At 45.1% G+C, this 13747-nt stretch overlaps 1 protein-coding gene across 2 annotated transcripts in view; it reads right to left on the bottom strand.

The window, feature by feature from the left end:
* Positions 1 to 782: 782 nt before the first annotated feature.
* The window catches only part of TTYH3 (tweety family member 3), a 75609-nt gene continuing 62644 nt past the window's right edge, over positions 783 to 13747 (bottom strand). Inside the window, exons 14-15 of one of the 2 annotated variants that reach the window (XM_051795180.1) lie at positions 11903 to 12004; positions 783 to 6512 (exon numbers count right to left, since the gene is read on the bottom strand). In XM_051795180.1, coding sequence (XP_051651140.1) covers positions 11924 to 12004 — 81 coding nt within the window. In that variant the 3' untranslated portion in view covers positions 783 to 6512; positions 11903 to 11923. The remainder of the gene's footprint in view (positions 6513 to 11902; positions 12005 to 13747) is intronic. The other variant, XM_051796026.1, reaches the window with a different exon arrangement.

The following is a 13747-nucleotide window of genomic DNA, read 5'->3' as shown; positions in this document are numbered from 1 at the left end:
GAAAGTCACAACAAGGAGTCCTCTGTAGTTCTGCACTGGACCAACAGACAGGACTCAAGAGCACAGGTGTGGGTTTCAGCCATACTCAGAGCATTAAAAAAAATAGATGGCATTTACAAAGACAGAGTTAAATTACTGCTTATCCCCACACCTAGGAAGGGATGGGCTGAGGTCAGGGCAAGAATAGCACAGGATGGAGGCAGGAGCCCAATCCCTCCATTTGACTGGCAGGATCAGGCAGAAAAGAGATCAAGAAAATTACAGGAAGGTAAAGGTTTCAGTTTACTGCTTGACAGTGATGCGGCAGCAGGCTTGTGATCAGAGAACAGTACAAAGGAAGAACTAAAAAGAAGCCCACGATAGCCTGGGGGCAGCACTGAGAAAAATGAACCCACACTGAGCTGCACCAGCCCCCCAGCTCGCTACCAAAGACATGTAATACATTTCATCACCTCCTGAAGAGGGACACCTTTGCTGTGGCTGAGCTGGGGGTGCACCCTCCCACATCATTTTTTCACACTTCTTGTACTTCTGCTGGTGAAAATAAACCACTCCTGTTTGCTGCTGCTCCACTGTGGAATAGCCAAGGTAGAAAAAGAGGTTCAAAGGAGCTCACAGTCACACAGACCGTGCACAAGGGGAACGTCTCCCCAGGCTGATGTGCACATCTCTCAGCTGCTCCAGCACTTTCTACTGCATTTTCTGTAGCCCTGGAGGTCCCTGGTACCAGCCTGGCTCCATACCTCCCTCCAGGAGCAAATACAAATCAATAACTAGGAACAGTGGTTTTAAATCGTTTATTTTTAAAACATGAAACCCAAGCTGAATAGAAACCACAGAAATTACATTTAGGTTTTTTTGTTTAGTATTTGCAAACCAAAAAGTTACAGTAAAAAATAGCTACGTTACAATCAATAGAACTACAGAATTAAAAGTAAAGATACAAAAATGGGCTCAATCCTCTTTAATCCTCACAATTTAAAAACATTTTGGGTAAGTGCAGGAACACTTGAAAGAAACTAGCAGGTCCAAAGTTTTAAAAAAAAAATTATATATATTTATATATTATATATGTATATAAAGTGGTATGATATACAACCATTATGGTTAAGAAGAGAAAAAAAAAAAAAAAAAGAAAAAAACCCAAAAAACCCAGAGAAGTTACAAAAAGGCCAGGTACATGTTCACCATTAGGTTTCTGTGCACAGTGTCCAAGAAAATAAACTTCCCTCTGAATGACATGAATAAAACTCGTGGAGCCTCCCGTTACCAAGGGACCTGAGGCACACGACGTGACGGCTGGGCGGCTGGACCCGATGCAGAGCACAACAAAAGGAGTGAAGCTTTCCTGGGACTTCAGCAGCCTCCTGGGCAGAGGCCACTGGAGAAGTCTTGGTGTGAGATTAGAGGAGGAACAGGAAGGAAGGAGCTGGGAATTGCATAGTGAGGAGCAATGTGGTATCAAATATGCAGAGCACCTAAGAGCTTCATGCTACAGTTATCCTCATCAGGAAAGGAGTATTTTGAACTTTCTGGTTGTATGTCAATTTATGTCCCACTTTGTTCATGCAGCCACAGGGGCTGGGTGAGCACCCGGGAGCTCCAGGCCACCAGTAACCCATCCCTTCTCTCCCAGCTGGGCAACATGCTCACCATCACGGCTTGGCAGGAGATCCCACACCCCCCTGAAAGCACAAATCACTTGTTAGCCATCTAGGAACTGCTACCAAAGCATCCCACGCTTCTGCTGGGCCTCCTGGAATGACTGGGGAAGCCATCCATAGCATGCACAGAAATAATTTCTGGAAAACGGGAGTAGGCTGTGATGAAAGGAGGTACAGATTGGGTCTCGTCAGGCCTCTTTCTCAAGGCATTAGATCTACTCCTCGGTATCTCCCTGGAGGGCTTTTCCCCTCCCACCCAGAGATGCTCACTGAGTTACACTAACAGACTTGTTGAGCTGGGGAAGACCCCGGCTTCTCCTTGGTTCCCAGGTAGGAAGTACTTCAAAGACAGCTCCTCTCCCGAGCTAAAGGAAAACCCATCCACCTCATCTCCTCCTGAATCAGGTGGGGTGGTGAGGATCAACAAGCCAAGACACTTCTCTCTTCTTCAAAGGGCTCAGCATGGTATTTCAGCTGCTGCTGGAAGGAAGAGAAGGTGGGTCCAGAAGCAAAGCCTGGGTTTATTCACGCAGGTACCTGTACCTTGCTCTGACGGGTACCCACCCACTCCTGCCTGCTGCCACCCTGCAGCACCAAAAGCTCTCCAGAGCAATGGCTGAGCAGCTCCCTGAGAAAGGATTCCACTCTCAGAAAGGCCAAACTTTTCATGTAGTTTCAGGGAACTGCTATGGAAATCCTAACTCAGGATCTTTTGAAACCCCATGCACTGTGTCCCCCTCAAAGCACTCAAATGAACATCCCTTGCATCTTGGCTGAGATGACTGTACACGGAAAATCAACACCTATCAAATGGAGAAACTTAAAAGGACAGGAGGGGAAGGGAGCACTCCATCCTTCACATTTGGATACATGGATGCACGCTAAAAATCTTAGCTTGAACCCTTTTATCAGCACACAAAATGAACTCAATTTAATAATACATACAGGATACAAACACTACAGTTATAATTCCCAAGACAGCACAAGAAATTCACAGCCAAGTCTTGATTTGATTTCCTTTACAATTACAATGCAGTCTTGAACACTGGACACAAGAGTCCAACATGCTATTTACATTTCACATTGTGGAGATGTTTGTGTGCTTGGAAGAGTTCTCAGTTCCAAAAGAAAGTGTCATTCACACATGATGATGCGGTGGAAATAAACCAAGCCAACCAGACAAGCCAATGACCACATTTGTGCTTCTGAAAAAGTAACATGAAGTGTCTTCACCGATGCAGTCACCCTCCACCGGACAAGCTGCCTTCTGTTCTGCAGTCAGAGAGGTGTCCAGAGGCCAATCTCAGCTCCCCTGACTTCTGGACCCTTTTGCTAGCAACCAGTCACGTGAGAAATGTCCGATAAGGTCAGCTGGGATACACCAAGTGATATGGCCTTGGCATTTTGTCACATTAAAAACAGAGAGACACGATGGAAGAGAGAGAAGTCTCCACAGCTTTACCTCCTGCAGCTTGAAGAGTCTGGACTCCCTCAACCATGAATGCCATCCAGAACAGATGAGTCTTCGCCAGATAGCACCTGCTGTTCACCCGAGAGGGAGGCACAGAGTCTGGGAGATCTTGGCTTTTCAAAGTCCACTCCTCAGACAGAATGTGACCATATGGATGAGACTGATTATGTCGCAGCCATAAGAATAGGCAAAGGCCATCTGTTCTTCAGCAGATCCTTTCAGACCAGCCTGCAAAAAATGCCACGCTGTTGCTCAAGGTTCCAGTAAAATAAAAAAAGGAAAACAAACAAAAAAAAAGTAGTAGTAATAACAATAATAATAAACCAAAAGAAACGCATTTGTCTGTGTTTCCTATCCAGCGCTCTGCACAGCATGCAGCGGGGCAGCAGAGTTCCAGGATGCTTTACAAAAGTGCAATATCCATGTCAAGTAAAGGAAGTGCTGGCTGGACACAGGTACACAGCTCACACCGCAGTCCCGTTGTGCTGGCCTCCAGAGAGCAAAACGTCAGCTCCGCAACACTCTTTCCAGTTATATGTTGAAGTCACAGAGCACATGTCTCCACAGCTGTGCCTTGCTGCAAGCCCCAAACACTGCCAGAAGTTGTTCTGGGTGTTGTAAGTGGCTGTGCCAAACCTTGGAAGGAAGCAGGTCAAGGTGGCTGCTCCGTTCTGCAAACAAAAAGGCGTCGGCTCGCTCCCCGTCACCGCCTGGCACAGGCAATGCCACTGTGACAATTCAGACCCAACCCCAAGTGCAGTCACACACAGGTTCAGGGTGCACTCTGTACACAGAGAAGTCAGTATACAGAAGCACTTGTTTTCACAGGGTTCCCCACACCCTCCAGCCTTCAAAACACTTGCCTTCAAATGAGTAGGACCAGGCCACAGATTTCAGGGCAGCTCCCCTAAAATTGATAGTGTGAGTAGCAATCGGAGCACATCCTTGCAAGGAGGATGATGGCAGAACAACTCAGTTTTAATAAGGATTATATGGCTCTTACTTCTTTTTTCAAAGTGAAGGAAAGGTTGGGTTCCCTCTAGATAGCAGCTGGGTGGTTGGGGCTGCAAGCTCACCAAACCACACATGCACACCTGGGTCTCCTGGTAGGCTCTAAGACAGGGTGGAAAACCTGGTGCTCATGAGCCAGTGTCCCTCCATACCACCTGTGACTACATTTCCCTGCCCTTGTTATTTGAAAAAACAGAGGTATGTGTGTGTGAAGCCCATCCAACATGTCTGAAAGGGCATACTTGGTCCTGAGCAAGAAAATCCTGCTTCCAGAGATTTATGGTGAAGTGTGAACTTTTCTCCAAAACCTTCTCTTCCTGTCTGCATGGTGGTGCCTCCTCCCTGTCTCCCTCACTCCTTTGCATGGTAACAGCTGGCCTACAGCTTTTGCAGTTAATTAGTGGTTTCTATCTTAAGAAGAGTCTCAAAGCTTGCTCTGCCACAGAGCTGGTACCATCTCACAGCAGATACCATCAGCCTAGTGAGCTGCCTGCTAGGAGCAATTCCTACCTCACAGCAAGAAGGCAACTGACTTGAGTAAAGGCAGATTGGTAGATTCTGTGCCCCAACCAGCAAACATGGGGTAAACAGACACCCAGTCTGAACATCACTGAGGTGAAAACTAACTGCCTCTGCCAATGGCTCAACTCCAGTTTGAGAGATGTTTCCCATTTTATTTCCTCTGCCAGTTATTTAATATAATGCCCAGCAGCTACGCTAAGATGCCCCTACTAAGAGGTAAAAAGACAAAAAGGAACATCATAGTTACCCTACTGAAAGGGCAGTACTCGACAGTACCTCCCAAGAGGCAGTCTCCTCTTCCAGCAGGAAGCTGTCAGTGCCCTTTGGAGCACTGCTCTTCAGTGGGAAGTACAGCACCAATGAAGGATGTTGCCCTCTGCAGGCACCCAGCTGCCCCTTTGCAAGCCTTGTTCTGCCTCGTGTCTAGAAAATGCCTTACATGTGCATTAGTATGGTCAGATAGTGGTTAGCAATGTGCCTTGAAAAACTAAACAAAATAAAACAGAATAAAATATAAACCTGTTCTGACAGTCACAATGTTCTCCAGACATCAACCGGGTTTCTGATCTAAAACACAGAAGATACACCGATGATCTTGTGAGTTTGTTAGGACTGAGGCTCCAAAAACCTCCTTCAATGCCAGTTCAGCAACCCTGTGCTGTAAATTATGATTTATAAAAAAGGAAAAAAAGTTCAGCAGAGTTCACAGGTCACTCCTGCGGGGAGAGCTTCCATTTGCTATAAATCCGTTGGTGCTTCCAGTTTCTCTTGCTTTTCCAAGCTGACTGTCCCATAAGATTTAGCATCAGAGAGTCAGAACTCTTTAGTGCAAAAATGTCCCCCATAAAGTCTTATGAGTCTCTCCCTGGAAAAATTTGGCACCGAGTGGCTGGCTCCTGTTTGATCTGTGTGTCAGCCTCGTAAAGGCAGCACCCAGAATGCCATCTGCAAGTACCTGAGCTTCCCTGATGGAGCAGAGAGATCAGGTTCAGAGCAATGGACAGGGTAGCTGACTGGTGCTGGGCCCCCTGCTCCTCCTCAAGAATTCACATGATAGATAGAGTGGCAAAGACAAAGGCATTTTCTTAATGGACTTAAAAAAAAAAAAGTTAACCAGGGTAGTGAAATGGTTTGCTCTGAAAGAGCAAATTCCAGTGGATATGCAGTGACACCATGAGGCAGGAGTTACCCTCCTCCCTCTCACAGGGCAGTGGACCAGAGGACTCCCAGTGAGATGCTGTGGGATGCTGAGTCCCACTGACTCAGCATTCCCTTGTTGTACACTGGTCCCAGGCACCGAGTCTCTGTGTCTTCAGGGTTTGACAGACTGTTGATCCCACTGCAGAAGTGAAGAAGATCTACCACCATCTTTCACCAAGTCCCTCTGGGAACAGAAGGGGGGAAAAACAGAGGCAGAAGGTATTCACCAACTTTTTCTGACAGGCTGCTCTAGTCAGCTGGCCCGCGGGCTGGTGGACCCAGTTTCCTGCCTGGGTGCTCTCAGTTGCTTGCCTGCACATATTTCCTCTTTCACATCAGGTACAACAAGGTGAAGGTTTAATTTTAAAAGGAGCTTCCAACTCCAGTGGGCAGGTACCAGGTTGGAGGGGTGGTCTGGACTGGAGAAACAGAAGGAGCTGCACTGGATTTTGGGCAGAACAGCAGGATTGTTCTACGAGGACAGCACAGGGGCACAGCAGTTGGCACATTGTTTAGTCTGACTGCACATGTGGGTTTTGTTTTGTTTTTTTTTTTGCTTTTGCTTTTTCATTTTAATGCACACTGCCAGCATCTGGACGAGGTTGGTTGGTGGCGAGGTATTTGGCTCTCATGCTGGAGGTGTACTGGAGAAAGACAAGACAGAAAAAACAAAATAAACAAACAGAAAAGTAAGTCAGAATGACTAATGTAAAGACAGAACCACAGATTTCTATCACCTCACAGCATAAAATGGTCTGTATTCACAGCAAGTGTACCAAGGAGCTGCTGGCTCAGTCTTGCAAGGAAAGTTTCACAAGTCACTGTATAGTCCCCTCTGAGTAACATCCTGTCAGCCTGCTGTGAGGATGGTGCTGGCCAGGTCAGTACAGATGGGCTAATGATTTATCCAAGCTCTCTACAGAGAAGGAAATCCAATAGTCACTAAGTCAAAATATGACATAGGTCACTCGGGAGAAGAGAGGGAAATGGGAATGACGCAGATGCAAAAACCCACCTCACACCTTCATCCTCTCTTAGTCTTGTTACTGCTTTCAACCGTGCCAGAAAAGGAGGTTGAAAAGAAAATGGGTGCTCACTGCATTTTCACATTGCATTTTATGGCAATGAGGGCATCAGAAGACTGCTCATGCCACAGATGGGCAGCTTGAAAGGAAACTGTGGAAGAACAAATCTCTACATTTCTGGTCAAGAAAGAACAGACCCTGCCTGGCTGGAAACAGGCTGCCATCAAACAGGATGATATTAGCTAAGTTATCAGGTGGGTAACAGCCCACTGTGGTTTGGGATCCAACCTGTGCACTGTGCAGCAGCAGACAAGACTCCAGTGTAGGGGTGAGAAGAGTAGGTCAGAAAGATGAGAAGTTGTTTCGATTTGGGGTTGGTGGTGGTGTTCTTATTTTCTTTTTTATTTTAAGCAAGGCAATCTGAAGCAGCTCCCAGAAGCTACTGAGGTAACCTATGTCATTCAGCTTTGAATAATAAGCTGAAAATCATGTAAATAATATCCAGCAGTAAGAACAAAAGACTTTGCCTCTTTATGCCAATGTGTTCAACATCTTCATTGTGACCACATTACTGCTTCTGGGGTTGTGCTACCATGATACGAACAACCAAGCAATGAGGACAGACATTTCATTCCTCTTTTTATACCTGCTGGAGCTTGAATAATTCTATAATATCCACAGCTTGCTTCCCAAGAGTGCTCTTCAGCATACTGACTTTTTATCACCTTTTAAACTGAACCACATAAAATAGCCAGTTAAGCTGGCAAAGAGACAACTGAAAGGCAGTTCCACACCAGGAGGTATGATTTATCTTGCCCACTGGGAAAGAACATTATGAGGCATCTTTAGGTTCTCAAAAGCTCAGCTGTCCATAGGGGTTTTCAGAGAATTAACAGTATTTTATCAGTTTTCCTTCAAAGACTGACCCAGGCTGAACCTCTGCATAATAGAAGAGAGAAACTGCTCTTTTGGCAGAGATGATCCCATTGGCATAAGATGAAGACACCTGTGGCTTATTTGCACACTCAGCTTTTAGTATCTCCCATAATTGAAAAACTTTCTGCAGAACATGGATCTTAATATAAAACTCTGGCCCAGAAACAGCACCTATATTTAGAAGACAAAGGGTACGTCTGTTCTTTCTAAGATGTATTTTTTGTCAGTGAGAGGGTAAAAGGTAGAAAATACCAAGCTGAGCCACTTTAAGGACTATATTCTATACAGTTTATTAAATGCCATTACTGTTTTAGAAATAAAGTTTAGGGCATTATTAAAATATATGAGACTAACCCAACAGGCTCAGATAGGCTTAGAAGTCAAAGAACTTTCTCACAGAGTAAGTAGGGCACATTTTAGGCAGTGCAATGCTGAAATTACCAGCCAAACATCATGCTAAGAAGAGTCTTAGAAGGGAAAATGTGTTTGATTGCTCATTTTCCATTTGCATTCTGTATGGTGACATGTGATAGGAAATGAGTATGAGCAGAGAACTTTTCCAGGTGCTAGGGATTTGTAAGAAGTGTTTAGAAAAAAAGTAAATCTCAGATCATGGAAGGTTATTGTGCATGCTTCTGGCCAAGTCATGTAGGTTCAGCACACAACATGCAACACCAACTTCCTTTAGAGCATTAAAATCAAGAAGGGCCACTTGATGAATCGCATTTCAGGGATGTACAAAGTACACCTATCACAGAGGGAGAAGCTGAAAAGAATTCCCTCCTTCCTCCACCAAGAAAAGACCCCACAGTTGTTAAAGTGTCACTAAAAAAAAAGTAATCAGGAAATGAGATCTGGACAATCAAGCAGAGAGCATTTTACATTCAAACCTACCTGCAAATCCACCAGAAGGAATAAATCAAGACTGAGTAGTCAGAGTTAGGGCTGATGTTCTCTCCTTAACTCAGGATTTTTGCACCTTTGTATCTTTTCCCATTACAGTTTAAACCAGTTACTCTTTCTGTTAAGTGTATTTTTAATGACCATGATATGTATGATTGAAACCTGGAAGTAGAGAGCCAGCACTTCACTGTGCACCTCCCAACCAGCACAGCTCTATCAGCATGCACTGGATCTTCAGTCACAACATTTGCCTCCATCTGCTTTGCTCCACATGCTATTGACAGCAGTCCTTCCTCAAAGTCCTTCAGGAAAAACGCTCTGGAACACACAGATCCCAACATCTGGACAGGCCAGCAGATGAAGATGTATCAGCAGACACGTGCCAGTCTTTGGATATGTAACCAAACTATATTACCCATAGTTAGAATGATTAAGTCTTCAGTTCCTTTTCAAAAAAAAAAATCACTAAGTCTTTAGCTCCTTTAAAAAATAATTCTGAAGCCAAAACGCCTGAGCACAATTCAGACTGAGGAGGCCTTGGACTCCACTCTGAGGCACACAGCTATAAGGTACACAGTTGCATTTAGTTTCCTTTAAAGAGGAGCTTTCATAGAAGGTTAAAGAACATTTACAAGGCAGTCATTCTTCCAGCACTCACTGGAAGTACCCATGTGCCTATACACCCTCATTTACCCTTTCAAAAACAGCACTGAGGACAAGTTTCAACCCATACCTTCCCCTCACTGTCAGCTTCCCTAAAAAGTACCTGAAAGACTCCTTGTTACCATTTCTGGTGGTTGCTGGTGCTATTCAACAGCACACCTCTCAGTCACTTACCAGCCAGCTAGGACAAACACAGCTGATTGCACACAAGCTTATTTTTGTATTTCTCCAAAGAAAATTAAAGTCTCTCCTTCACATTCAGCCTTGTTGAGGGTATAAACTTTCACAGGTATGGTTTGCCAGCACATACTAGTTGGGTGCTTAACACATATAGTCTGGGTACAAAGGAATCATTGGTGGCAGAAAAAAAAAATAATTAAGGGAATAGTCAGTTCATTTTAGAGGCCATAAATTCCACTGACTTCTGTGAACTGTGAACTCCATAAGTACTTCACAGCTAACTAAGCTATGCTGAAAGATCACTTACCATATGAAACCATGACTGTGAGTACAAACTATTTACTATTTGTGGTTAAAAACCCACGCATATCTCTCGCGAGCTACCCTGGCTTTGATTTCCTGCCAGAGCTATTCAGGTAATCCAAAAAAGACCAAAGCTTCTGGATTCAAGTTCTGAAAGGTTGATCTCAAATAGCTAGAGCACAGTAAACACACAGGGGTTGGTCTTATTATGCATGGGAGGTACAAGATGCAGGGAAACAGCTAATTCCAGCCAGTGGGTTCTGAATTCAAAGGGACTTAAGTTTTTCAAGTCAAAAGAACAGAGCTTCTGTTTGTTTTGTTTGTTTTTAAAGCCTTGGAAAGAATGCAATGCCTTTTGCACAGCCCTGCAGACAGCCACATTAAGCTCGGGTGGGAGCATAGATAAACAGAAGACAGTGCAGACTAGGATAAGGTCATGTTTCAGCCCAGAGATTTCAAGTCCAGAATGAGGGCATTAGAATTTCCCCACCTCCACCCCAAGCAGTATTTTATTTCATGGAATAGATCCAGTTAACATCGCTACAATACCACCTGCAGGAACCAAAGAGCGGAAAACCCACCATAAGCTGAGGCCCAAGAGCAGTCTTAGCAAGACTTAAGACTGAAGAAAGCTGTGACCCTGCCAGGGGTGGTAGCACCATGCTTCCAGACAAGGTTGTTTGCGTTCATGCAGAGGACATCAAGACACCCGATCCAGGGAGCCCCTTCCCAGCAGGTCACAAGGCAGGCAGGCAGACAGCAAGAGGCAGCAAGGATGCAGACCAAGCACCAACATGACAGAAGGGAATCCAATGCAAGGCTGACAAAAGTCCCAACAAGAACAGCAGAGAAGAAGGGACAGCAGCTTTATGCACATGTATTTCTGGGAAAACAATGCAAGATAGTCACTGATCGCATGAGCCAAAGGCAACGGGCTCTCCCTGTTCCAGCTGGAACCAACACCTTCCCTTTACTGGAGTTCCCCTGAAGGAGCACTGTCCTTCACACCAGGTGAGTTGTCTGGTAGCCCTAATTATACCCTATATTTAACCAAGCTACAAAACCACAAAATGCAGACCACCTACTCTTTGTGGCTTTGCCATGGACCCCTGTGAGGGAAGAAACACCAGCTATCTTGGAGAACATCAGCAACTACAGCCCATGAGGAATTCAGACAGTGAAATGGTTCTAGGAGGGCCCTGCTCACAGAGCCTGCAGGACATGGATGGGATGATTTGGACACACACAGAACAAACAAAACAGCAAAAGGTTTTGAAACAGAATGAAACAGATCTTAGTGATTATGTCTGGTCCTTTAGGGAAGTTTTTTTTTAAACTTGCTGCATTCTGACTTTCAGTGCAAGGATAAAAGGAGAAGCTGCGCACAGATCTGACAGGCAATGAAGTAACTCTTCAGGACAGGTCACCAATACCAGCCAGGATCTTTCAACTAATTAAAAATCCTATGAATGAGCTAAAAGCTTGTGGCGGGTCAGTATCGGTGGTTTTGGGCACATGCTGTTACAGCCAGTCAAGAGAAGCAGAACAGCAGTAGGGCTCAAGGGAAGCCAAAAGCTGAATTAAGGCAACCAGTCCCGACTGAAAAGCTGCTAGATTGGTTCTCTTTACTTCTAGAAAATGGCTTCTTGTGATAGAAGAACTCCTATACTACATTTGAAGTGCAAGGTTATTTCTGCATTTGAGCAGCACTCAGTTCAAGCTGTTCTCAAGTGTGGACTTTGAGTTGAAGCTGCTGTGAGGTGGCTTTTCCAAGGCACAGGTGCCTGTAACCTTCACAATGTGCCCCAGAAGCCTCTAGAAGGTTGATACTGCTCCTTGAGTCTGCACCAGAGCCAAAACGGATTTTAATTTTAACCCTTGGCAGGAGGGAATGGGGTGGGAGGTGCAGAGGGAAGGAATGTGAAGAAATAAAAGGCACTGGCCTGGGATAAACAGTGCAGGGATGAAGGGAGTGGTTGGGAGTGGAGAAGGGGTTGAGCAAGAAGGACCTTTTTTTCCAGTACCTGTTCCATTTGCGGGCGCTGTTACCAGTATGTCCGTGCACTGTCCGAGGGCTTAAGCTGCCAGCTCATATGGCTGCTACTGTCCATGGCAGCCAAATACAACTGTGATGACGCAAGAAAGAGAGAGAAAAAGAGAGTGCAGCCTCAACGTGCATGAAAAACACAGTGCAAGCAAGTGAAACGCTGTGGTGTGTGTCAGCGACAAGGTGGGCTCTACAACCCTAAGGGAATACCCCTGTGGCAAGAAGGAGAAAACAGAAGGAATGAGAGAAGGAAAAAACACAAACAAACAAACAAAAAGCCAGGAAAAGTAACGGACAAACAATGCAGCAGGATCATCACATCTTAGTTTTCACCATCTGTTCACAGAAAGCTAAATGGAATAGGTCAGCTCTGTCCATCCACTGGACACAACCTACTTGGACGGTTATCCCCCTCTCCTCCCTCCCAAAAAGAGGCAGGGACATGTGCATTGGTATTCCCTTTTCAACTCTCTCCTCCCACAGACAATTTGCTATGAAAAGTTACAATTTCTTCTGCCTCAGTACAGTCTCAACCACCTGCTATGGAGAGCTGTGAACACAAAAATCCCAGAAAAGCTTTTTCCCGTTGCCTGCCAACATGAGACCAGACAGTAATTTATTTCTCTCCGCTGTCTGTCTACTACAACCCTCCAAAAAACACATTTATCCTATAGTCTGCTCCCTGTCTTGTCTAGGGAGAAGCTCCTTTGTCTATAGGTGCAGTGCTGCACTCTCCTCCCCAGCTCCTGTGCCACCCTATAGCGCACACTGATGGTTGCCAAGTCAAGTTACTCTGAAAAAACTTATTTTTATCTCCTCCCAGAAACGAGCTTAAGGCACCAGGACTCAGATCCCCCCTCAGGTTATTAACACAAATAGCTACTGAAGAACCAAGGAACTTCTTGCCTCGCTACAGCCCCTGCGGAAAGGAGTGTGCTTTCTCTGAAGCAGAAGAGCTGTAGGGCAAGGGGAAGCAGGACACTGAAGGAACATAAGCCTTGGCAGTACCAGGGGGACAGTGCCCTTCTGCCACAGGAAATGCCAGTGGTACAGTGTGTGCCACACTGCACTGGTGCAGCACATGAGCTCTTCTCCTGAGGACCATCTTGTTGCTGAGAGCTGATGATGATGCCACCAGAGCTCGCGGTCGGAGTACCAGGGGTCAGGAAACCTCTTTGTGAAGGGTGAAAGAGGTTTGGCCAAGGACAGAGACAAGGATCAACTCTCCACATTTCCACTTTCTCTACAGCAAGATGAACTGGTCCTCTTGAAGTGAAACCATGAATGTGATGTCCTCTTTTCCACCACAGTTCCTACTTCTCCAGCCTCCTCTTCCTCCCCTTCCCACGAATTTGAGCCATGCACCACAGAGTGTATTTTTTTTTACCTATACCTGAAGACTGGTTGATCATTAGACATGCTACCACTCATCCTCTGTAATCATACCACCAAGTTTGTGAACACTGTTGTGGCATGCTCTCAAAATTCTCCTGTAAGTAAGGCTTACAGGATCCAGCAAAGGACGAGATTCGTCTAGTTCTTACACAGACATGAAGGCAAGTCCATGTTTTATCCAGCATACAGAAATGGCTATCAGGCCACTCCAAATACCAAAACCTTCCATGAAAGTTTCCTTTTTTTCCTCCATAGGAAATTAAATACAAAAATAGATTTTAAAGAAAGTAAAAACAGTTGTGAAAGAAAGATTTAAAAAAAAAATCTCAACCAAAAAAAAAAAAAAAGAATACAGGTTTCATCCTACCATCTCTTTAGGGCAGATTAAGGAGAGAGGTTCAGCAATAACTCTGAATTTACAGTTTTA

This window comes from Manacus candei, unplaced genomic scaffold (assembly GCF_025592945.1).
Source record: "Manacus candei isolate 608988 ecotype Guabito, Panama unplaced genomic scaffold, ASM2559294v1 h1tg000002l, whole genome shotgun sequence".
Taxonomy (NCBI): Eukaryota; Metazoa; Chordata; class Aves; order Passeriformes; family Pipridae; genus Manacus; species Manacus candei.
This window is presented reverse-complemented; position numbering and strand designations above follow the sequence as displayed.